At 38.6% G+C, this 27,832-nt stretch overlaps 1 protein-coding gene and 1 pseudogene across 1 annotated transcript in view; both read right to left on the reverse strand.

The window, feature by feature from the left end:
- Positions 1–27,832, reverse strand: part of LOC139452658 (tyrosine-protein kinase receptor torso-like) — a 381,001-nt gene that overhangs the window by 96,866 nt on the left and 256,303 nt on the right. The window contains exon 16 of the mRNA XM_071234197.1: positions 10,624–10,732. Coding sequence (XP_071090298.1) covers positions 10,624–10,732 — 109 coding nt within the window. The remainder of the gene's footprint in view (positions 1–10,623; positions 10,733–27,832) is intronic.
- On the reverse strand, positions 15,386–27,098 carry LOC139452659 (uncharacterized; annotated as a pseudogene).

The raw sequence follows: 27,832 nt of genomic DNA on the forward strand, positions 1-27,832 counted from the left end.
CTAGTTGCCGTGACCCTGTATTTCAGGGAATTTAACATAAAAATTAGCACCAGAGGCACTTCCTAAAATCGACTGATTAGTAATGTAATTTGATTTCATATTTAAGTTATGATATAGTATCTTTGTATATTTGATATGAATGTTACACTCCCAGGAATAACAAATGGACAGTCTATTCAACTGCTTCATACTATCGATAACTGGGTTGGTCAACTTGAAGTCGCTATCTGCCATGTAACATATGGGTGGACCAATATAAGTACTGCGAGAAGAAATATTCAGGTATTTATATATAGAAAACAACACATTATACCTGATGGGTATTACAGCGTATACGACGGATAATATTCAACCCGAAAGTCCTTCAACTCTGCTTAGAGCAATTTTAGTCAAAGAAGAAAAATACAATAGCGGTAGAACGGAATCTTTCTCATCATTACAATATAAAAAATTAAAGTGGGGTATTATTTCAGACCTCAAAATTTCTGTATTAGATGTTAAACACCAACCTGTACATATAGGATACTTGAGTGTAACACTCCATATCATAAATAATGGTTGATTCATTAGGCCCTGGATCGCATAACCTTAGGACAATGTAATACAATTTCGCTCAAGCATAAAAAAATGTTAGTTTAAATTTGGTTACTGAATTCAATGATACTAAAGATGACTTGAACGCTATACCTGATCTTTCTCCTGATCTTTCTACAATTATTATTGAAGTCTTGTTTGGAGATGCACCGGTAGATGCCTTAGAAATATTACCAGGTCTATCGATTAAATGGCTTAAGAAACATGAGCGTCGACGTTGCAGTATTATTTATATGGGAGTATCACCCGTTGCAACCCTTGAGGGGGTCCAAATTAAAAAAGGTGATAGCATTTCTCTTACTAAGATATTTATGCCGTATAATATATATTTAATAAGGTTGATATATACTCTCAAAACATTGAACCAAGACCAATTAAATAATAATATACACTATGAGTTTATATCTGGCGCTCGATGAAGCCTCTGAAAAGATGGATACTGTTGATGGATTTCGATTACATCAAATAAGCGATATAAAACATCGAATAGAGAAGGAGAGGGAGTTGAGACTTGGATTGTATAAAAAGTATCGCAGAGCTGTGAATGCTCTTGACAGAGTTGACACTGCGCTTGTAACAGCTGGCATGGGACTCGGTGTAGCTGGTGTTGGTTTATTATCAACTATAATTGCCGCGCCTATCGTACTTGGCATGGAAGTAGCTGCCGGAGTCTCAGGACTGGCAGGAATAGCGATAAAATTCATTTCTCGTAAGTTGCAAAAGAAAGCATTAAAACATGATAATATTCGGATACTCGCCGAAGCAAAGTTGAACAGCATTAAGGATCATATTTCAACAGCAATGGCTGATTGTAAGATATCTGAGGAGGAGTTTCGTTAAGTGTTGTCGGAACTCACCAAATACAACGTAATGAAGCAGGAGATTCGATCAAATTCTCGCAAGATCAGTGGTACTAGCGAAGACGAGAAAAAAAAGTTCATAGAACAGGGGAGGCAACAAGCACATCAATTATTCCGTGCCAAAACCAAAGACCTGGCTGGAGATTAAAAATAGATTGCTTGATCACGTTGGATCACACCACAATAATTTAGACGAATGCTTACATAAGTATATAAAAATGGAGCCAATCATATGGCGAGAATTACCACAGGGTATATATTATATCAGTGATGTCAAACCAACCAAATACGGTCATCAATTGTTTCTTTCCAATTTAAAAAAAGAATATATAGTCTGGTATCCTAGCAAAATGAACAAAGAACTTAGTAAAAATGTTGAATATCACTTTGTTCAAAATAATGGTATGCGTATGAGTAAAAATCACCGAGAATATTTTCACTACAATTTAGTTTAATCTCATGACGATCTTTGAATCACATCATCGTTTTCATAAAAAATTCCCTCTGTAGTAGTGGTATAGGTATATAAATTTAGCTCCAGTGGGGTTGCAGCAAAATCACCATTACCTATACAAATCAAACTCAAACCTGTTTAGCTGGTTCTAAAGCTGTGGTGGCCATAAACAGATATCAGAAGAAAAGTTGGTTATATGCCATGCACAATCTCATTAAAATCATATCTTAGTGATAACTCTGAACTCTGACCGACCGATGGAATTACTGACAAGAAGTCGACATTAGCCAATCAGATGGCAGCTTTCTCGTGCTTTACGGCACTAATTTCAAATTGGTGGCTCAGCTTCGAAACATATTTTGACAAATTCTCGCTTAAAAATTTGAAACCTGAACAAAAGAACATTCTTGAATGGCTAATATATGGTCTAGAATGTGTAACTATTGTTCGGAATACTCCGTTTTAAAGTTTTCGAGGCTGCATGATTCTAAATCACATTCCGACTGTCACTTTCATGATCTGGTAAGCGATGCTCTGATTGGTCGGATGAAAGGTTGTTCAGAAGGGGCCCCTAATGGGATGTCCTCAGATCCTTGTTTAGCGGTAGCGAGAACTAAGATCTGATTTTAATGAGACTGATGCCATGCAAGGATTTATACAAGATTTTTTATACTATGATAACCCATATCCTGTGTTATGGGGCTGAAGTTTGGGGAACTACTTTCTGTAACATAATTGAAGATGTTCAAGAGAAAATATGTAAACCATTTCTGAAAGTTTCCAAAAATACTTGTAATATTATGCCCTTGGCGAATGTGGTAGAGCACCCCTGCAATGTACATATATGACGTATACATATAAGAGCTGTAAAGTACTGGTTGAGGCTTTTACAACTCAGCCCAGATAGACTACACTACCAGTGCTACAAGATGTTAACTGCGTTGGACGATACTGGGAGGACCACTTGGGCCACCCATATTAAGAATATTTCATTTAAATTTGGATTTGGGTTAGCATGGATATCACAGGAAGTAGGCAATAAAGATATGTTTATACATTTGTTCAAGCAGAGACGCTTTGACAATTTACAGCAAACCTGGTGCGGTAAAGTCAACAACCTATCAGACCCATACTATATATATAAACATTATAAATCACTTTTAAGCAATAGAAATAAAGGAAGACACCATTCTACACCATAGAAAAACTCTATTCATATTATCTCAGTTAGGGAAAATATTTTATTGAAGATGAATTGTATATGATGTTTGTGTGTGGGAACTTTACAATTTCACAAGAAATAACTTAATTGGTAAAATAGCCACCCCATCCATACAATCTTTCATAGACTTGATTTCAATACAAGATTATCAAATATTGCATAATATAAGTGTATTCCTCCTGAAGGTAAATCAAATAAGAAATACTGTTCTTCAAAATAATTTTTGATATTAAAACACATCTACTTCTGTATGTATTATGTATAACTATATTGTGCAGATGGTTATATCTCTATGCTACTGTATTTTGGGCCAGTGTCTGTCTGTCTGTCTAAATGCATCTTCCCGAGGCAAGAGAGTTAACTGACTTTAAAAGTCCAGTTCCCACTCTTGCCGAACTAGGCTGGAATTCCTGGGCAAGATCGAAGCACCACCAGTGGTTATTAGGGCTCCAAGCCGAAAGGCTGTAGAGCCCTATTGTAATCATTAGGGCTCCAAGCCGAAAGGCTGGAAGCCCTATTGTAATCGTTCGATTTGTTAGGGCTCCAAGCCGAAAGGCTGGAAGCCCTATTGTAATCGTTCGATTTATTATTTATTATTATTATTAGTGCTACAAGCCGAAAGGTTGTAGAGCCCTATTGTAATCGTTCGATTTATTATTATTATTATTTATTATTATTTATTTTTCCGCCGATTTTTGTACCAGACCTGGCAAAATAACAACTGGCTAGATTTTGTTCAAATTTTGTGTGTGTTTGTAGACCGTTGGGTACAAAAAGCCAAGGCCGTAGGCCAAAAGGCCAAAGGCAGATAACTGAAAAACAAGTATTTTTTGACGATATATTTTGCCCTGCTGCTTCACAACCGCTTGTCCGATTACTTTCAAACCTTGCATGTATCTGCTGCTTCAGTTCCTTGATATTTTTTGTTCTTTGACTTTGGTCATTGATCACGTGGTTTGGCAGCCATATCGGATTCAAGGTTTTCACAGGTGTTTTGGGGTACCAGTCTTCAAATCCCTACTACTCTGAAACCCCTGCATGAAATGCATTCAAACTTTCTGAGAATTGTCTGCATACACAACACAACAAATTGTTTTAAGCGAATTTGGATATCTTTTTTAGTTGTGGCCATATTGGATTCAAGGTTTTCACAGGGTTTTTTGGGTACCTGTCTTCAAATCCCTACTCCTCTGAAACCCCTGCATGAAATGCATTCAAACTTTCTGAGAATTGTCTCCATACACAACACAACAAATTGTTTTAACCGATTTTGGCTATCTTTTTTAGTTGCACCTATATTGGATTTTGATTTTGATGATTTTTTTCACCGAAATACTGAATAAATGGCTCAGAAAACCTAGGATTAACTTCCTTTCACTGTCAAGTGTCTTCTGCATTATGTATACTACCCTTGAAGATGAGGGTTAGAATTGGTCTTCAGCAACCCATGCTTGTCTTAAGAGGTGATTATCGGGATTCGAACATTGTCTGGGTGGTAAAAGGGTTTAACACTCTGGTTAACTCTGGCACATACCAATTTCGTAGCTGTGATGTCCTGCAAACGGTGACTTATCTTTTGAGGGAGTTGTTGCAAGTAAACCCTTTGAGGATTCGAACATGAGGATTCAAGGTCGGAAATGTGTTAAGAACTCACCAGGACCCATGTGGTGATGTCTCACAAGCGGTTCCCTACGTTTGACGGCGTTGGTACAAGCAAACCATATGTGGATTCAAACATGCACGGCGTCTGAAATTGGTGTAGAACATCCCAGGAGGTTCTGTGACGCGTCAATATCGTAGCGGCGATGTCTTGCAAGCGTGTACTTACTTTTGAAGGCATCGGTACAACCATACCATTTGGGGATTCGAACATGGACGAGGTCGGAAACAGGTTCGGCACTTTATCTAAGCAATGCGACAGAAACTGACAAACTCAGAACGCTGATCCGGTTGACTGAAGCTCCAATGACAAAGAAGTGACAGCCTGTTAAAGAGTCACCAAGCCAAAAGGCTGAAGAGCCCTAGTGTTATCGTTCGATTTATAATTATTATCATTCCGCCGATTTTTGTACGAGAGCTAGCAAGAACTACTGGCTCGAATTTGTACAAATTTTGTGTGTGTATGTAGACCGTTGGGTTCTAGTGCCTGCCAAAATCCCAAGCCCGTAGCCCCAATGGCCAAGGGCAGATAACTGAAAAACAAGTATTTTTGAAGATGTATTTTGCACTATTGCACCGCAACCGCTTGTCCGATTAATTTAAAACCTTGCATGTGTCTGCTGCTTCAGTTCCTTGACATTGTTTGTTCTTTGACTTTGGTCATTGGTCGCGTGGTTTGGCAGCCATATTGGATTCAAGGTTTTCACAAGGTTTTTGGGTACCACTCTTCAAATCCTATCTCCCACTGCATGAAATGATTTCAAACTTTCTGAGAATTGTCTCCATACATAATACATCAAATTTTGTTGACTGTTTTTGGATATCTTTCTTAGTTACGGCGCTATTGGATTTTGATTTTGATGATTTTTTGCACCGAAATTTTACTTTAAAGATCATATCTTGTAAGGTTCTCCACCAAAACTTTTGAAAGTTGACATGAGTCAAGTCATTAGTCGAACATATGTACCTCATCTTTTGTTCTTGGTTGCATGCTAAAAGTAACACAGCTTGGTGGTAATATCTGATTAATATTTGGGACACCCCTGGAACACACCAATTCGTAGCGGCGATGTCATGTGACTATTTTTGGACGGAGTTGGTACAAGCAAACCCTTTAAGGATTCGAAGATGTTTAAGGTCGGAAATGGGTTTAGAACAGACTTGGACATCCCTGCACATGAGTGGTGCCTACATTTGAAGGATTTGGTACAAGGAAACCCTTTAAGGATTCGAACATGGACTTTTGTGCGCAGTGTTACTTTGAGCCTGCCATTGCTGCTAGCAGCTTTAATTACAAGTTATGTCCCTTCTAAGCTTCTCCTATGGATCATTCAAATTCCACCTCTCGTATCACTTGCATTTGCTTCAAACAAAACAGCGTCGCCCAGTCAAGATGATCTGATCAAATTTCAAGATCTTATTGTGATAAAAAGGGTCTTACATCGCAAAATGCATCAAGTCACATGAGCGCCTTGATTAAAAACATGAAAAAGATTTGTAAAATATCTGTTGACATTGAGTTGGGGGTACATATGCTTTGCAAATCCTGCAATCGACCAAAATCTGCTAGACAGTTTACGACCCGGATTTTGATTTCATTGCGCGTTTTTGATTGGACGATGCATAGACTCGTTGGTCCAGCCAAAATGTAACTCCATAATACCAGCCTAGTTCGGCAAGGGTGGAAACTGGACTTTGATTGATATTCAGTTAACTTGCTTGCCTCGGGAAGATGGTCTAAAAGGAGATGGGTATAGCTCATCACTTTTGCCATTATTCTGGTGAACACCCATGAGACAATCGCGATTCCAAAGGGTAGGAGGCAAACCAGAGGTATTTCTGAGATAAGGGATGAATCGGCACATTGAGATAGGTCTCTTAAAGAACTATGCCGTAGGCCAAAACTCCCTGATACAGCGTAGATCTTAGCTTCTGTCTTCCATCTGGAAGGAGGTATGAGAAAATCCTTGTTCAGGATCTTTAGGTCCATGATCATTTTCATTTTAGTGGTATTCTTCTTAAATACTAGGAATACTGGAGAATAAAAGCCCTTGCTGACATCCTTGTCCAGGAGTATGCATATAACTCGTTTCTAGAATAATGTGTTGATGGCAAGATTGGCTGCTCTTAATTTCTTGCCTTTTCCTCGGGGTTGATATGTGAGAAGAGATCAGGTCTGGAAGTGTAGTTTGTGAGAGACTATAACTAGGATCAAGTGATCAAGCCCACACAATGCCCGTGCAAGTCATCGTCTAACGGTGTCTATGATTTGATCTGATCTGTCAACGGGTTGGCAGTTGTGTAACCGAAGCTTCCAGTTGTGTGGCCGAAGTCATGCTGTTGTGTAGATAGTCCCATGACCCATTGAAAATCCAAGCGGCCTATGCGGGCACTGTACAGTGGCCGAGTTGTTTCTTTAACAGTAGCTTAGAAGACCATATAGCCGAAAGACTCAAACAGCAAGGTCATCATCGTCTTCTGGGAGCAAATAATTGCTCCAGCAGAGTGACAGAAGACCCTTCATGTGCTGGCAACACAGACGACTGTTGAGAGTCAGACGGCTGATCCCGCGGAGGGGTAGGTTGTTTATCAGTCTGGGAGATAATTTCATCAACCTTTCTCTTGGCCACATCCTTTCTTTTAGCCTCAGTGATAGCATCATTTAGCTTGGTTTTAAGCTTTCTTGGAGACAGGGAGAGAGAGGGGACAATGATCAACCTCTTTACAGATGGACACTCTGCTTCTTCAAACACTCCATGTGAGGGTCGCTTGATATCATAAATCAGCCACATTTGTGACATGCTGACTGAGGAAGAAAGGACGCCATTGTGAAAGGATCGCAAGATAACACTAACTAATACATACGAATCAAGCCCATAAAATTAGTAATACATTAGTAGGATTGGAACTTATACTGAAACATATTAGAATAGTGTGACTACAGCCAAGTGCTAGAGAAAATTACGTAGACTACACACAGGAGAGCACACAGGAGAAAAGTGAGCTTTTCCCACCTCCAAGCACAGAAGAGCAGTAAGCAGTGAAGAGGACCCCAGTTGAACATCTGAAAGTTTAGTATGGTGTGACTGCAGCAACAAAACAGGATTTATGGCAGTGATGTAATAGAGGTAGAGTATTTGCAAGAATTATAATGAACACTTAAGATACACAAACCATAACTGATCTCTGTTTACACCTATTAAATGTGCAAAATATAAGAAATATATATGTTTATTAGCACTTAATGTACTTAATTTCAAGAATACTACATATGATATGTGTGTGCATGTATCTGTCTACTGCATACAATGAAAACTACTAATTACACCCTTAAGTACTTTCTCCTAGTACCATATATATAAATTATAGCTCTTAGAAATTTAACTTCTACATGTCTGTATTTTAGGCCAATGACCTCCATATTGAATAAATTGTTTTGTCTTGTCTTCTTGGAAAGTATGTAACAAGTACCAATCTGGCCCTCCAATCTAGTTGAATAAAAAGCATTAAATGGGTTTGAAATGAAGGTGTATTGGTAGCATAGCTTCCGCATAGGCTCCAAATGCATTGACTATGCAAATGAAATGAAACCTTATCAAATTGACAGTGATAAACAAATAATGTGACATGTGAAGGAATATCTTTTGGATAGTCTGACTCCAAGTCTTGACTATAAATTATAGCATAAAATCCATGGCTTTGAGAAACTAGTATTCATATGCATCAAAATTTGTTATTTGTATTGGGAGACATTTTTTCTTGTATCAGTTATCGCAAGTAAATGGGCAGTAGTCAGGTATGGTCTCCAAACAGGCTGAAGATGTCTGACATCTTGCCCATCTGTCCACCAGATCCCAACAATCTTGGCAACTGTGTGGTAGCCAAAACACACACATTGTTATCTGGTATTAGTGTATGTTATTAGAATACATATAAATTAATATCATTGTTTAAGTGCCAATCAGCCACAGAGGAATTGCCTAATGTTGACACTGACTGATAGAATTTTGAACAAGCATGAAATACTCACATTCCCCGCCAATATGACATCTCCGGTTGTGTGCAATGCATTAGCTCCTGTGAACTATGTTCACTGGGCCTTTTTGTAAATGGCCTAATAGCAGCACTAAATAAAGTTGTTACTGGTGTTGTTTTGGCATCTGCAGTTTATGATAGAATATGTAACTGAATTTGTAATGAGTAAGGATGAGACATATGGACGAACAACTTCTTTATTACAATTAGGAGTTATGGTTTCGGTGTAGGTTCAAACAACCTTATCTAGCAAGTGAAGTACAGAGTATGGTTGACAAGAATATATAGTGTTTATACAGTTTATACAGTATCTTACAGTAGGTTTAAGATCAGTTACACTGTTGTATTTGTAATGAGTTGTTTCTGCATGAAGTTAGTCAGTGAATGAAACAACTGTGTCCATGACACTTTTGGAGAAACATACACTCGAGCAATGCAGAACTTACCAACAAGAAAGGAAATGTATTCAATACTGTGAGATGACATTATGTGCCAAGTTTGGTGAAGAAATATGGTATGGTTTTCAAGATCTGCTCCGGAAACGAGGACTACCGCCATTTTCAGTCTAAATCAAAGTCGTTGCCATGGAAACTCGAAAAATAATTTTTTTTAAAATCACAAACTATCAAAAGGCACCAGGATACGCTTTCCATTCGACTTCCACTGAAATACATCAATTAATGCATACAATACATTTCATTTTTGCTGAAAATGAATAATCTGTATTGATGGGGAAATCATAATTTACAGTACGTTCAATACGCATTAACTTCTGAATTTGAATTACATTCTCTGTAAACAAGGGTTTCTCTTCACCTCTACTGTCAGCCATATTTAACCTGCTGTGATGACAGTAAGTGTCGTTGTAGTACTGCGAAATATAGAATTCAACAGATATGAATGAATTTGGTTGGTTGCCAATGCTTTCAGTTCCAATAGCGTCGGCATGGTGATTCCAATGCAAACAGCTGTTACAACGATATTTACTGCATTTAACCGAGGTGGAACTTGTCATGGAAATTGTAAAAAAAGAAAGAGTTTGGAACCTAAGTCCATCTTGTTGCCATGGAAACGTAAAAAATAAAAATTTCGAAAATTTCTAAATAGCAAAAGGCACCAGTTCAGCATGTACCTGACAGACCTGCAAAGTTTGATGAAAAAATATTGAATGGTTTATGAGTTATGCTCCGGAAACTAAACGTGACGGACGGACGGACGGACGGAGCCCGTTTCTATATCCCCCGCCAACTCTGTTGGGGGGGGATAAAAATACAATACACACTAACTGCAAAGCAAATTCCATAATTGTGAGAAAGTACATAAGGTAAAGCAATCCTATTTCGTATTATCTTTCGGACCAGTTTTGTTCAGCAAACATTCCCATTTTTCTTGCTTAATAATTCTTAACCTCTGCTCTATACATTAGAGTGATTGGGTCAATCGACTTTGTAAACAGTGAAAACCACATACGCTTGAACCTTAAAATGATCCATGAACCTGAGCAAGAATGAATGGCTTTTCTAACTGTATGTATCCATGTTTCATCATGCATTAATAAAAGTATTCAAGATGACATATTTTATTTGAATCTCAACTGGAGGCTTCATCCTCTGCAACAATAATGCTACTATAGAAATGGCACAAAAAGGTAATGGGCATTTGATATTTTTATATATAAACTCAGATCAAAATTCTTTGCAACCTCGTAGGAGGAAATGTTGAAATAATATCACTGATAGACAGATGAACTGTTGATGTTTCAGTTCAGATAAGGTAATAATTATTTACGAATGTCCTACCTTGATCTTGACTGGAATGCTGACTGATCCCACTGTCAGAGTTCACCTGCCTTGGTTCTTTGGGTTTCCTTGTCTGAATTGCATGATGGAGTGGCATGCAACTCAGATGCTGAATATATAATGTCACAAGTGAGTCAGTGAGTTAATGATATTTAATGATACATTCCTCAATATTCCAGGTTCTTCAGGGCCAGGTAAACTGGTGGTATGTTGCATGAATGATCCACAATATAGTGCCATGACAATGTATCTAACCTGCAGTTTTAGTCAACAGTTCAAAGCATAGTAACAGAACCTTAAGGCTCTGGAGCTTGCCTGAACTATGAATTCAGACTTTGAATTTTATATGTCCATATTTTTAAACAGATTTTTTAAACTTTCATGTGAAGAAAGAAGGTATTGTTTTATTCTGTATATATACTAGTCTCTGGCAGTGTACATTTGTAATGTTTTAACCTGCTTATATTATTGCTGAACCTTAGATTAGACTTAAATAAACTATCTGTCTGTTTGTCTGCCCAAAGTACAGCTTAAAACAACAAATTGGTCCAGTACACATACACACATTACTGTTCAAACTTTTAAAGACCTCTCAAAGACATAATGACACATGTAACTGTTATTCAGTATGTGAGTTTCCACTGTTTCTCTTCCTATCCTTTCTCTTGAGTTGTTCGTGTGGATGATTATTGATGCAAAATCTAACAATTGTTATCATTGTGGATAATTCTAAGAATACAACCTGTATTATATCATAACCAAAAATTCCTGTTTATGCTGAGAACCACACTACAACATTTTAATAAATTTTCAAAACAGACGTCCTCTTTACTGCCAACATATGTAATAGTTGTGAGGGAAGCCCTATCCTTGCAGGGACCGCGACTGTACAAGCACAAGGCAGGAACACCTTACTTCTTTCAACACATAACCCTCATCATCTAGATGCAGATATTTTGGGAAGGTGGGAGGGATTGATTCCTGATGTAATAGAGGTAGTATTCTTAGAATTATGATAACTATTGCTAGATGATGTTTGTGAATACCCTACCTCTATTACATACAGATAGTATACACCAGAGGTACCGGTCGGATCTGGTATCTAGTATCCCTTAGATAGTTGGCTTTGTGAAGTATGACCAAAATAAATGAATAAAAAAGGGACCAAAAAACAAAATGATATGTCTAATAACCTTCTAGGTTAGACATAAATGACCTCATATTACTAATACATTAAACATTTAGCCATCAATGTGATACTTAGACATATTATGATGTCACTTCCGGTGATGACATCACTTCTGACGTCAGTTCCGGTTTAGTCATTCCTTATGACCTCATTTCCGGTTATATATCTTCTATGACGTCACTTCCAGAAGTATCACCACTTCTAGGCTACATATTGGTTCTGAAGACTCCCATGACATAACTTCCAGTGGTAGAACATTATACATCCTACATTGTCATGTAGGTACCGTATATCATTTTACATCCCATTGATCTATGATTTCAGTGTTGCCACTTGACTTGCCTAGTATACAATAGCAAACAAAGAACAAAAGCCAACGTGGTCATGAGGTATTCTGTAATCTTCAGCCCTCAACCACACATCATTCCCCTCCCCTCAAGTTCCTCAGAAGAGGAATCCCCGAGTGTATCGTCCATCCAGATCAGTAAATGTTATAGAACAGGTTATGGGACTTCCATTAGCAGCTAGCAACATCACTGTCAGTGGATACTGTATTCCATGTGGCTAGGCTTGTTGCAAGATATATGATTTTGGAGATTTGGGCCAGTTTGTAGCTATCTGCAACCGTCACTCTGAGCCTTTCCACTACAGTACCCTTGGTTATGTCCTTTTCCGATGAGGGTTAGCAAGAGATAAAAAGGCATTTTCTCTGCTTTCTGTGGGGTTGAGTAGCTGTTATGAAGTATTTCAAGGCTCTTATGGAACAAAGTAATCTGTCTTGATGGTCCACACTTTTACTCAAGGCTGGTATCGTGTATTGCATGTGACTGAGTGGGCCAAATGTCGATGATCTCAATGATACTGATTTCCATTCTTGATTATGAGTTACAGTGGGAATGTCAATAGCATGTACATGTAGTTCTGCTACACGAGGAGAAAAGCAGTTTTCCTGGAAACTAATAGTAATGTCTTACTCCTCATGGGCTCAAAAGGTGGTTTCATCAATGCTGACAATACCATAGATAAATCCCATTTGGAAAGATATGTGGTATTTTGATGTCTTCCAGTGCAAAGGACTGAGTTGATTCAGTATTGGGTGCATACCTATAAATAGGTCATCATGTTGTAATACTGATGCCAGGGCAGATCTGTAGCATCTGTAGTGCCATGTCTGAATTTCTTGTTTCTGAGATATAGCAAACATTCGGCAACTATAGGTATGGTTATCTTCACTTCTAATAAATTTCTTCTCCTTTTCCACTCAACGAACGTGTCCCATCTGTTATTATACAGGGCAGATGATGCTGGTCTCCATGAGCTTGCCACACTTTGTGCAGCTGATTAAGAGTAACCGGCGGCTTGCATCTTATTAGCATTTAGTGATTAGAACTAAATGCCTTTATGTCAGGCTTGGCACCGTTGCTAATATAATTACAGCTAAATACCTTCATTCCATGCAGCTACATGCTGATTTGCATGGTGCCATCATCTCTGGCCTAGATCCGCTCTTGGCACGTCCAGTATAGGAGCGTTTGTTTATATTTTCTATGACTTCTTGTAGCGTGGCATCAGCTCATGCAGCACTGGCTCTCCAGCTTTCAGCTGTACAACACATAGTTATATTAGCGCATTCATCTATAGTTTGTTGCACCCACCAACCCACCCTGTTATCCTTGATTACAAGTTATTCAAGCTTTGTAGTTGTCAATTTGGTGGAACTTTACTGGAGCATTATGTTTGTATATAATGATGCCGTAAAATATGCCTGATTTCGGTTCTCTCGGTAGATCATGATGTACTGGGAGTTTCAGAGGTTCTTTTATCAGGAGGGGTAGTAACTACAGCAACCAAGCCCTGTTGGTATATGCTGGGTCTATTAGAATTATGACACAGTCTTCCTCTTCTGTTTTCTTCAGAACTCTGTCTAAGAGAGCCCCAGGAGGAAATGCGTAATCGAACATTCCCTCCCAGTCCATGGAAAGGCAACGACCTGGAGGGCTAGCGGTGAAATTTAAGGTGGAACAACTTCTTTATTGTAATAAAGAAGTTGTTCAACCATATATCTTAACCTTACGTATTAATAATTAACAGAAAGAATGAAAATATGTCACACCAGTGAGTGTAACAGCATCTAGAAGGCAGGGATTTCCCTGAACAAGGGCAGTTGAAATGTTTGGAAATTTGGAAGGGAATATGTTTTCTTTCATAGATAATTTAATCTTTTGACTGTGTTACATTAAAATTTGATGAAATCAGACTACTCAGAACAATGAACACACAATGCCATTTAGAAAGTGGTCAAATGTAACAAACACAGCCACAACATGGATGGCGTACAAATGGTAGTCTAGATCACATATTTTGTGTACCCCTCTGACAAGTGTAAACCAACCCCAAAAAGTAGGGAATCTACTCAAAAAGTGTTATCCCAAATATAACATTTGTTATACTCAGAACAATAAAAGAATGACAACACAGTAAAATATGATAACCATTAACAATCATAGGTATCAATATTTAATTTTGCTTCCAAAATCATCTTTATTTAATTTATTCTAATGTATAGAAAACTCCATTGGTACAGAAATTACAACAGGCCTCATTCATCTATTTTGTGCCCAGCCATACAATTGTAAACTGTCTCATATTTTCAGTTTTGCCTAAATTTGAAAAACATACTACAAAATTGTTAAAAACTTACTGGTCTTTATAACATTACCGAACACATATCAGCAAAAAGCTAATAATAATAACAACAATAATAATAATAATAATACATGTAATAATAATAATGTCATCTATATCCCCTGCCCCGAGGACAGCTAGAGTGAATAATATCAAATCATTGTGAATAAATCAATGGTTAACATTGATGTATTTTGATGGTAATTATCAGTAGTTAGGTGTCAACTAATCTAATTATTCACTTAATGAGTACATAGATTGATGGTTATTTAGATTGGTGATCTAAGCAATTTGATTCACATAACACAAACTTTATAGTTACCATACAATCAATAAAGAATGCAGTACTATCAGACATGCACATTATAAGCATAAGACTGCTGCTGTGGGCAACGATAGAAAACTGAGTTTTCCAATTATTTTAATATGCAGAGTTTGTTAGTAAAGATTGGGACAAATATCACATAACATAGCATTGGCCTAACCTGGCAAAGCAATGGCAGAATGTATTTTGAAAGCCATGTCAATGCTATATGCTTCAGAAGTGTATTTGTAAAAGACAGGTGTCAAACGTGATTGAATATCGAAATATACCTATACACCCCTTTCCCAGTTAAAAGTAGTGTCACAATCACATTTACATAAGTCTGTTTCTGCTTTCATTAAGTAGACTTAGTAGAACAATTTAGTCTCACGGCATATTAGATTAACCTCCATCCTGTATGATTGCAAAAAGAATTTATGCTTATTAAATTTATTAAAATTCAAACTACACCAAACGTTTGTGAGCAGATGTTTAAATAAAACAACTATGAAACAGTTTAAATGAAAATATAAAGACAATAATTCAGTTTTCTAGCATATCCCTCATGATTTTAGTATGAGATTTTACGGTTCATTTAATCCTGCCTGTTGACGCTGAAAGTTGAATACTAGCTGCTCCATTTCTAATTTGAGTTGTCTTAGCAGCCTTTTGTGAGTAATTTCATTCATTTCTTCTCCTAAGTGGAAAAGAAATTGTTTATTCCCTCCAAGATTGTCTTCTGTGGGCTTATTCACTATAGCGCTCCTGAATCAGCCTCTCTGAATCTATCTTGGGGAGTTAGTTTTGCTGTGGTCTTTCGCAAGGGTGGAAGAGATGGAGCAAGGGCAAAAGTTTCATTTTCAGATGGTGTATTGTTGTCTTCTATGAACAGTTGAACTTCATCCTGGCTTTCTTCATCTGGCTTATTTGTGGATTCCTGAAAGACCATAAAAAATAGTTCTTAAACATAAATATATCTCATCATTTTAACAAAAATATTCTTTTTCACTAATTTTGCAGGTGCCAAGCACTAAAAAGGAATGGAAAAGCATCGTGACTGACTTTGAAGACAAGTGGCAATTGCCAAACTGTTTTGGTGCAATGGATGGGAAACATTTTGCAGCTAATAGTGGTTCCCAATTTTACAACTACAAGGGCTATTTTAGCATTGATGCCAACTATAAATTTACATTTGTAAATGTTGGTGCCAATGGGAGATGCAGGGATCTTTGCAAATTGAGATCTGTTGAAATGTATTGCGGCTAATGCAATTAATATACCATCACCAAAGCCTCTTCCAGGATGACAAGAGGACACGCGCATGTTATTGTGGGTGATGAAGCTTTTCCACTGAAAACATATCTTATGAAGCCATTTCCCCAATGTGATCTACCCGAACACAAAAGAATCTGCAATTAAAGGTTGTCCAGAGCAAGGAGAGTGTCTGAAAATGGCTTTGGCAATCTCATCACCAGATTCCAGGTATTTCAGAAGCCAATGAGACAAAAACCAGACAATGCTGTCAAAACTATTATGGCTGCAGTGGTCTTACACAATTTCATGCGTACCAAGAAAGATAAAGTTTACAGTACCCACTCTGATGTTGAACCTCACACCACACAAGTTAGTTAGGCAATCAGCCAGAGACATCTTGGATGAATTTAAGGACTTTTTCATGACCAATGGACATGTTGACAGGCAATGGGACAGAATTTAACCAGTATGGTGCATTGAGCTGCATCAGTATTGTTCATAAAGCTGTGTCAGTATTGTATATTGACTTGTTTCAGTATTGTACATTGAGCTGTGTCAGTATTGTACATTGAGCTGTGTCAGTATTGAGCATTGGGCTGTATCAGTATGGTAAATTGACCTTTGTCAGTATTAAGCATCAGTATTGTATACTGAGCTGTGTCAGTATTGTACATTGAGCTGCATCAGTATTGTACATTGAGCTGTGTCAGTATTGAGCATAGAGCTGTGTCAGTAGGGTAAATTGACCTTTGTCATTATTGTGCATTGAGCTGCATCAGTTTTGTACATTGAGCTGAGTCAGTATGGTAAATTGACCTGTGTCAATATTGTATATTGATCTGTGTCAGTATTGTACATTGAGCTGCATCAGTATTGTACATTGAGCTGCATCAGTATTGTACATTGAGCTGTGTCAGTATGGTAAATTGACCTGTGTCAGTATTGTGCATTGAGCTGCATCAGTATGGTACATTGTCCTGTGTCAGTAGTGTGCTTTGAGCTGCATCAGTATGGTAAATTGACCTGTATCAGTATTGAGCATTGAGCTGTGTCAGTATGGTAAATTGACGTGAATCAGTATAGAGCATTGAACTGCATCAGTTTTGTACACTGAGCTGCATCAGTATCGAACATTGAGCTGTGTCAGTCAGTAGGGTAAGTTGACCTGTGTCAGTATTAAACATTGAGCTGCATCGGTATTGTACATTGAGCTGTGTCAGTATGGTAAATTGACCTGTGTCAGTATTGTGCATTTAGCTGCATCAGTATCGTACATTGAGCTGTGTCAGTCAGTAAGGTAAATTGACATGTGTCAGTATTAAGCATTGAGCTGCATCAGTATTGTACATTGAGCTGTGTCAGTCAGTATGGAAAAATAACATGTGTCAGTATTGTGCATTGAGCTGCATCAGTATTGAGCATTGAGCTGTGTCAGTATGGTAAATTGAGCTGTGTTAGTATTAAGCATTGAGCTGCATCATTATTGTTCATTCAGCTGTCAGTATGGTGCATTGAGTTGCATCAGTATTGTACATTGAGCTGTGTCAGTATGGTAAAATGACCTTTGTCATTATTGAGCAATGAGCTGCCTCAGTATTGTGCATTGGGGTGCATCAGTATTGTACATTGAGCTGTGTCAGTATGGTAAATTGATCTGTGTCAGTATTGAGCATTGAGCTGCATAAGTATTGTACATTGAGATGTGTCAGTATGGTAAATTGACCTCTGTCAGTATTGAGCATTAAGCTGCATCAGTATGGTAAATTGACCTGTGTCAGTATGGTGCATTGAGCTGCATCAGTATTGTACATTGACCTATGTCAGTATGGTAAATTGACCTCTGTCAGTATTGAGCATTAAGCTGCATCAGTATGGTAAATTGACCTGTGTCAGTTTTATGCATTGAGCTGCATCAGTATTGTACATTGAGCTGTGTCAGTATGGTAAATTGATCTTTGTCAGTATTGAGCATTGAGCTGCATAAGTATTGTACATTGCGCTGTGTCAATCAGGTAAATTGACCTTTGATAGTATGGTGCATTGAGCTGCCTCAGTAATTTTCATTGAGCTGCATCAGTATTGTACATTGAGCTGTGTCAGTATGGTGAATTGACCTGTGTCAGTATTGTACATTGAGCTGCATCAGTATGGTAAATTGACCTGTGTCAGTATTGTGCATTGTGCTGCATCAGTATGGTCAATTGACCTTTGTCCGTATTGTGCATTCAACTGTGTCAGTATTGTGGGCTGAGATGTGTCAGTATGGTGCATTGAGCTGCATCAGTACTATACATTGAGCTGTGTCAGTATGGTAAATTGACCTGTGTCAGTATTGTGCATTGAGCTGCATCAGTATTATACATTGAGCTGCGTCAGTATGGTAAATTGACCTCTGTCACTATTGTGCATTGAGCTACATCAGTATTGTACATTGAGTTGTGTCAGTATGGTAAATTGACCTGTATCAGTATAGTGCATTGAGCTGTGTCAGAATTGTGTGCTGATCTGTGTCAGTATAGTGCATTGAGCAGCATCAGTACTATACATTGAGCTGTGTCAATATTGTGCATTGAGCTGTATCAGTATTGTACATTGACCTGTATCACTATTAAGCATCAGTATTGTATACTGAGCTGTGTAAGTATGGGAAATTGAGCTGCATCCGTATTGTACATTGAGCTGTGTCAGTATTGTAAATTGATCTGTGTCAGTATTAAGCATTGAGCTGCATCATTATTATTCATTGAACTGTCAGTAGGGTGCATTGACTTGCATCAGTATGGTACATTGAGCTGCGTCAGTATGGTAAGTTGACCTGTGTCTGTATTGAGCATTGAGCTGTGTCAGTATGGTAATTTGGGCTGTGTCCGTATTAAGCATTGAGCTGCATCAGTATTGTTCATTGAGCTGTCAATATGGTGAAATAGAGTTTGCATCAGTATTGTACATTAAGCTGTGTCAGTATTGAGCATTGAGCTGTGTCATTATTGAGCATTGAGCTGTGTCAGTATGGTAAATTGACCTGTGTCAGTATTGAGCATTGAGCTGTGTCAGTAGGGTAAATTAACCTGTGTCAGTATTAAGCATTGAGATGCATAAGTATTGTACATTGAGCTGTGTCAGTATTGAGCATTGAGCTGTGTCAGTATGGTAAATTGAGCTGTGTCAGTATTATGCATTGAGCTGCATCAGTATTGTACATTGAGCTGTGTCAGTATTGAGCATTGAGCTGTGTCAGTATGGTAAATTGAGCTGTGTCAGTTTTGTGCATTGAGCTGCATCAGTATTGTAAATTGAGCTGTGTCAGTATTGTACATTGACCTGTGTCAGTATTGAGCATTGAGCTGTGTCAGTATGGTAATTTGGGCTGTGTCCGTATTAAGCATTGAGCTGCATCAGTATTGTTCATTCAGCTGTCAGTATGGTGAAATTGAGTTTGCATCAGTGTTGTACATTGAGCTGCATAAGTATTGTACAATAAGCTATGTCAGTATTGAGCATTGAGCTGTGTCAGTATTGTACATTGAGCTGTGTCAGTTTTGAGCATTGAGCTGTGTCAGTATGGTAAATTGAGCTGTGTCAGTTTTATGCATTGAGCTGCATCAGTATTGTAAATTGAGCTGCATAAGTATTGTACAATAAACTATGTCAGTATTGAGCATTGAGCTGCATCAGTATTGTACATTGAGCTGTGTCAGTTTGGAGCATTGAGCTGTGTCAGTATGGTAAATTGAGCTGTGTCAGTTTTATGCATTGAGCTGCATCAGTATTGTAAATTGAGCTGTGTCAGTATTGTACATTGACATGTGTCAGTATTGAGCATTTAGCTGTGTCAGTATGGTAATTTGGGCTGTGTCCGTATTAAGCATTGAGCTGCATCAGTATTGTTCATTCAGCTGTCAGTATGGTAAATTGAGCTGCATCAGTATTGTACATTGAGCTGCATAAGTATTGTACAATAAGCTATGTCAGTATTGAGCATTGAGCTGTGTCAGTACGGTAATTTGGGCTGTGTCAGTATTAAGCATTGAGCTGCATCATTATTGTTCATTGAGCTGTCAGTATGGTGAAATTGAGTTTGCATCAGTGTTGTATATTAAGCTGTGTCAGTAGTGAGCATTGAGCTGTGTCAGTAATGAGCATTGAGCTGTGTCAGTATGGTAAATTGTCCTGTGTCAGTAGTGAGTATTGAGCTGCCTTAGTATGATAAATTGACGTGTGTGAGTATTGAGCATTAAGCTGCATCAGTAAGGTAAATTGACCTATGTCAGTTTTTATGCATTTAGCTGCATAAGTATTGTACATTGAGCTGTGTCAGTATTGAGCACTGAGCTGTGTCAGTATGGTAAATTGACCTGTGTCAGTTTTATGCATTGAGCTGCCTCAGTATTGTGCATTGAGCTGCATCAGTATGGTAAATTGACCTGTGTCAGTATTGTGCATTGAGCTGCATCAGTATGGTCAATTGACCTGTGTCCATTTTGTGCATTGGACTGTGTCAGTATTGTGGGCTGAGATGTGTCAGTATAGTGCATTGAGCTGCATCAGTACTATACATTGAGCTGTGTCAATATTGTGCATTGAGCTTTGTCAGTATGGTAAATTGAGCTGCATCAGTATTGTACATTGAGCTGCATCAGTATTGTACATTGAGCTGTGTCAGTATGGTAAATTGAGCTGCATCAGTATTGTACATTGAGCTGCATCAGTATTGTACATTGAGCTGCATCAGTACTATACATTGAGCTGTGTCAATATTGTGCATTGAGCTGTGTCAGTATTGTATATTGACCTGTATCAGTATTGAGCATCAGTATTGTATACTGAGCTGTGTCAGTATGGTAAATTGAGCTGCATCCGTATTGTACATTGAGCTGTGTCAGTATAGTAAATTGACCTGTGTCAGTATTAAGCATTGAGCTGCATCATTATTGTTCATTTAACTGTCAGTAGGGTGCATTGACTTGCATCAGTATGGTACATTGAGCTGCGTCAGTATGGTAAGTTGACCTGTGTCAGTATTGAGCATTGAGCTGTGTCAGTATGGTAATTTGGGCTGTGTCCGTATTAAGCATTGAGCTCCATCAGTATTGTTCATTGAGCTGTCAATATGGTGAAATTGAGTTCGCATCAGTATCGTACATTGAGCTGTGTCAGTCAGTAGGGTAAATTGACCTGTGTCACTATTAAGCATTCAGCTGCATCAGTATTGTACATTGAGCTGCATCAGTATTGTGCATTGAGATGCATCAGTATGGTAAATTGACCTGTGTCAGTATTGTGCATTGAGCTGCATCAGTATGGTAAATTGACCTGTGTCAGTATTGTGCATTGAGCTGCATCAGTATTGTACATTGAGCTGCATCAGTATGGTAAATTGAGCTGTGTCAGTATTGTGCATTGAGCTGCATCAGTATTGTACATTGAGCTTTGTCAGTATGGTAAATTGACCTGTGTCAGTATTGTGCATTGAGCTGCATCAGTATCGTACATTGAGCTGTGTCAGTATTAAGCATTGAGCAGCTGTCAGTATGGTGCATTGAGTTGCATCAGTATTGTACATTGAGCTGTGTCAGTATTGAGCATTGAGCTTTGTCAGTATGGTAAATTGACCTGTGTCAGTATTGTGCATTGAGCTGCATCAGTATGGTCAATTGACCTGTGTCCATTTTGTGCATTGGACTGTGTCAGTATTGTGGGCTGAGATGTGTCAGTATAGTGCATTGAGCTGCATCAGTACTATACATTGAGCTGTGTCAATATTGTGCATTGGGCTTTGTCAGTATGGTAAATTGAGCTTCATCAGTATTGTACATTGAGCTGTGTCAGTATTGAGCATTGAGTTTTGTCAGTATGGTAAATTGACCTGTGTCAGTATTGTGCATTGAGCTGCATCAGTATCGTACATTGAGCTGCATCAGTACTATACATTGAGCTGTGTCAATATTGTGCATTGAGCTGTGTCAGTATTGTATATTGACCTGTATCAGTATTGAGCATCAGTATTGTATACTGAGCTGTGTCAGTATGGTAAATTGAGCTGCATCCGTATTGTACATTGAGCTGTGTCAGTATAGTAAATTGACCTGTGTCAGTATTAAGCATTGAGCTGCATCATTATTGTTCATTGAACTGTCAGTAGCGTGCATTGACTTGCATCAGTATGGTACATTGAGCTGCGTCAGTATGGTAAGTTGACCTGTGTCAGTATTGAGCATTGAGCTGTGTCAGTATGGTAATTTGGGCTGTGTCCGTATTAAGCATTGAGCTGCATCAGTATTGTTCATTGAGCTGTCAATATGGTGAAATTGAGTTCGCATCAGTATCGTACATTGACCTGTGTCAGTCAGTAGGGTAAATTGACCTGTGTCACTATTAAGCATTCAGCTGCATCAGTATTGTACATTGAGCTGCATCAGTATTGTGCATTGAGATGCGTCAGTATGGTAAATTGAACTGTGTCAGTATTGAGAATTGAGCTGCATAAGTATTGTACATTGAGCTGTGTCAGTCAGTATGGTAAAGTGATATGTGTGAGTATTGAGCATTGAGCTGCATCAGTATTGTACATTGAGCTGTGTCAGTATTAAGCATTGAGCTGCATCATTATTGTTCAATCAGCTGTCAGTATGGTGCATTGAGTTGCATCAGTATTGTACATTGAGCTGTGTCAGTATTGAGCATTGAGCTTTGTCAGTATGGTAAATTGACCTGTGTCACTATTAAGCATTCAGCTGCATCAGTATTGTACATTGAGCTGCATCAGTATTGTGCATTGAGATGCATCAGTATGGTAAATTGACCTGTGTCAGTATTGTGCATTGAGCTGCATCAGTATCGTACATTGAGCTGTGTCAGTCAGTAGGGGAAATTGACCTGTGTGAGTATTGTACATTGAGCTGCATCAGTATTGTACATTGAGCTGTGTCAGTCAGTCTGGAAAAATAACCTGTGTCAGTATTGTGCATTGACCTGCATCACTATTGAGCATTGAGCTGCATCAGTATAGTGTACTGAGCTGTATCAGTATAGTGGATTGAGCTGCATAAGTACTATACATTGCGCTGTGTCAATATTGTGCATTGAGCTGTGTCAGTATGGTAAATTGAGCTGTGTCAGTATTAAGCATTGAGTTGCATCAGTATTGTACATTGAGCTGTGTCAGTATTGAGCATTGAGCTTTGTCAGTATGGTAAATTGACCTGTGTCAGTGTTGTGCATTTAGCTGCATCAGTATTTTACATTGAGCTGTGTCAGTCAGTACGGTAAATTGACCTGTGTGAGTATTAAGCATTGAGCTGCATCAGTAATGTACATTGAGCTGTGTCAGTCAGTATGGTTAATTGACCTGTGTCAGTATTGTGCATTGAGCTGCATCAGTATTATACATTGAGCTGCGTTAGTATGGTAAATTGACCTGTGTCAGTATTGTGCATTGAGCTGAATCAGTATTATACATTGAGCTGCGTCAGTATGGTAAATTGAACTGTGTCAGTATTGTGGATTGAGCTGCATCAGTATTGTACATTGAGCCGTGTCAGTCAGTATGGTTAATTGACCTGTGTCAGTATTGAGCATTGAGCTGCATCAGTATTGTACATTGAGCTGTGTCAGTGAGTATGGTAAATTGACATGTGTGAGTATTGAGCATTGATCTGCATCAGTATTGAGCATTGAGCTGCATCAGTATGGTAAATTGAGCTGCATCAGTACTATACATTGAGCTGTGTCAGTATTGAACATTGAGCTGTGCCAGTATGGTAAATTGAGCTGTGTCAGTATTGTGCATTGAGCTGTGTCAGTATTGAGCATTCAGCTGCATAAGTATGATAAATTGACCTGTGTCAGTTTTATGCATTGAGCTGCATCATTACTGTACATTGAGCTGTGTCAGTATTGAACATTGAGCTGTGCCAGTATGGTAAATTGAGCTGTGTCAGTATTGTGCATTGAGCTGTGTCAGTATGGTAAATTGACCTGTGTCATTATTGTACATTGAGCTGTGTCAGTATTGAACATTGAGCTGTGTAATTATGGTAAATTGACCTGTGTCAGTGTTGTGCATTGAGTTGTGTAAGTATGGTAAATTGAGCTGTGTCAGTATGGTAAATGGACTTGTGTCAGTATTCCACATTGAGCTGTGTCTGTATGGTAAATTGGCCTGTGTCAGTATTGTACATTGAGCTGTGTCATTATGGTAAATTGAGCTGCATCAGTATTGAGCATTGAGCTGAGTCAGTATGGTAAATTGAACTGTGTCAGTATTGTGCATTGAGCTGTGTCAGTATCGTAAATTGACCTCTGTCATTATTGAGCATTGAGCTGCATCAATATTGTACATTGAGCTGTGTCAGTATTGGACATTGAACTGTGTCAGTATGGTAAATTGACCTGTGTCAGTATGGTAAATTGGCCTGTGTCAGTATTGTGCATTGAGCTGTGTCTGTATGGTGAATTGGCCTGTGTCAGTATTGTGCATTGAGCTGCATCAGTATTGTACATTGAGCTTTGTCAGTATTGAACATTGAGCTGTGTCAGTATGGTAAATTAACCTGTGTCAGTATTGTGCATTGAGCTGTGTCAGTATGGTAAATTGACCTGTGTGGGTTATTGAGCATTGAGCTGCATCAGTATTGTACATTGAGCTGTGTCAGTATGGTAAATTGACCTATGTCAGTATGGTGCATTGAGCTGTGTCAGTATGGTAGAATGACTTGTGTCAGTATTGTGCATTGAGCTGTGTCAGTATGGTGCATTGAGCTGTGTCAGTATGGTGCATTGAGCTGTGTCAGTATTGAGCATTGAGCTGTGTCAGTATTGAACATTGAGCTGTGTCAGTATGGTAAATTGACCTGTGTCGTATGGTACATTGAGCTGTGTCAGTATGGTAAATTGAGCTGTGTCAGTATTATGCATTGAGCTCCATCAGTATTGTACATTGAGCTTTGTCAGTATGGTAAATTGACCTGTGTGGGTTATTGAGCATTGAGCTGCATCAGTATTGTACATTGAGCTGTGTCAGTATGGTAAATTGACCTATGTCAGTATGGTGCATTGAGCTGTGTCAGTATGGTAGAATGACATGTGTCAGTATTGTGCATTGAGCTGTGTCAGTATTGTACATTGAGCTGTGTCAGTATTGAGCATTGAGCTGTGTCAGTATTGTGCAATAAGCTGTGTCCGTATTGAGCATTGAGCTGTGTCAGTATGGTAAATTGACCTGTGTTAGTATGGTGCATTGAGCTGTGTCAGTATGGTAAATTGACCTGTATCAGTATTGTGCATTGAGCTGTGTCAGTATGGTGCATTGAGCTGTGTTAGTATTGAGCATTGAGCTGTGTCAGTATTGAACATTGAGCTGTGTCAGTATGGTAAATTGACCTGTGTCGTATGGTACATTGAGCTGTGTCAGTATGGAAAATTGACCTGTGTCAGTATTGTGCATTGAGCTGTGTCAGTATGGTAAATTGAGCTGTGTCAGTATGGTAAATTGAGCTGCATCAGTATTGTACATTGAGCCGTGTCAGTATGTTACATACGTTCACCCAATGTCAGTATGGTACATGTGCAATCAAGAATGTGGTATGTTCAACACATTTAGCTCAGTGTACATGATGATAATTGTAAATAATCACCTCTGTGTAAATTGGGAACAAATAAATCAAATATTGTATTCAATTTGAAATATATATATATATATCCATTCCACAAAACATCAAAACTTAAATATGGACTATTACTAAGTTAATAGAATTGGTTCCTTCAAATCACTCTAGAATGTGTGGGAACTCAAAATTATGTATTAATAACTTTAACATCATAAACCACATGTACCTGTGTTGTCAATTTCTTTACAGATGCACGCTGCCTCATGTGAGGATGCAAGAAAGGACCCAGGTCTCAAAGTGATCCTGTACAGGCATGTACACATCATCTGTTGTGGAGACACTTGTCTTGCTTACCAGATGTTTCTTGAGTTCCTTCGAGTAGGATATGCGAATATTCGCAATCTTTGCTGTCACTTGATCATCTAAAAGAAATCAAACTTCACTTATTATACTCAGAGACCAGGATATGATCACCAGCTAATCGAACTTCCACTTCATGTCTAGCTAGTTTGTATTAAAGTGCATGGTTTCCACACATCAGCATTTTTTTAATGTGTCTTGCAAATATTTCAGTATGTACCACATGCCTAGTTACAAGTACTGGCCACAACTGAGTCACAATTCCAAATATTTGCTTGTATTTTCAAATTTTGATTTATCTAAAGAGACATTGTGCAAAAAGTATGAAAATCTCTCTCCTAAGGGTGTCCCAAGGTGGCCTCTTGGTTTAGTCAGCTGATCAGATATGCAGAAACATCTCAGTATTATTATTAATTGTTGTTTCAACAATTTTTACATACCCATTCCGGGTCAGAATGATAGTGTCTGGATAGTGTATGCATATCTTTTGATGATGGGGCAAGATACTATTTAAACCAATTGGAGCTGTTGCAGACCCTATGCTATGTAGAGTGAGTGAGTTGGGTTTAACGCCGCTTTTAACATTATTCCTGTTATATCACGGCGTGTTATGCTAAGTAGAAATCTGACAAATCTGAAAGTTTAATAAACAAGGGGGTGTGTCTCCCCACCCTCAACCCCTTTACAGAGACAGACACACCGCTTTGCATACATATTTGCTCCACCTATCATAGCATAGGTACAAAGACAGCTCATATTTGGAATAGGGCATTTAGGAAAATTAGTATCGTACATGTTATTCTTTCAAGCTACAAGGTGCAAGAGCTCTCGTTACACAGCATCACATTTGTCAACAAATTTGAAAATACACATCGTCTGCATACTCACTCGTTAGTGACTTTTCTGGGAATGCCAAGCTTATCGCCATCAGTGCAGCATTCCTCTTATCTCTTTTCGAATAATCCTGGCTTGAGACATTCGACAGGGTTTTGTGACTGAGATATTGAGCCAAAAAACACTTGGTCTCCTCTCTTGAAAAGTCGAGGCATAGTTTCTTCGCAGCAGATAGAGCCATGTCCGCTTGTGTGTAAACAAATATCATGTGACTTCAAAGCGCAATTTGATTGGCCGCGCCACATCCAACTTGCCAATCAGCTAGAACATACTCTACGCACTTGCAACACAATCGATGCGGGTTCGAGCGGCCGATTTTCCCTTTTGTTCGATTAATCACTCAAACGATATGACTTGGTCGAATTCGGTGTATCGATTCGATGGGCCGACCCGTGTGAATAGGCCTTAAGACTTCATGCCTCCCTGGTGCTGTATGTAAGCAATCATGGTCAAGTCGTCTGTAGCAAGCTTTACTGAAGAGTGGTGCAGATGATCTAGCCATGCTTCTAGTGCTAGATACGTCACCCACATTTCTAGGCAGTTGATGTGTAACTCCTTTCCTTGGGTGGACCATTTTCCCTGTACTGTAATGTCATCCATGTGCGTGCCCCACCCCTTCCTGACACATCTGTGTAGAGTTGATGTAGAGGAGGGGGATATGTGAGTCCGGGCATGACATTCTGACAAGTGAGCCACCAATGTAGTTCTAAGATTCGAACTGGTGGAACTGGTGGATGGAGACGTGAAGATATAGCCATCCTGGAGATCTAGTCTTATCATCCAGTGTGCTTGTCTTAAGGTGTTCTTTAACTTCTTGATGGATTTCATCTGGAACTTGGGAGGTTTCTCCAAATAATCTTGGTTTAGGACAATTAGATATATGATCAAGCGCATTTCCGAAGAATTCTTCTTTGG

Source organism: Haliotis cracherodii, unplaced genomic scaffold, assembly GCF_022045235.1.
Source record: "Haliotis cracherodii isolate W230 unplaced genomic scaffold, xgHalCrac1.p SCAF_9, whole genome shotgun sequence".
In the NCBI taxonomy this organism is placed as follows: domain Eukaryota; kingdom Metazoa; phylum Mollusca; class Gastropoda; order Lepetellida; family Haliotidae; genus Haliotis; species Haliotis cracherodii.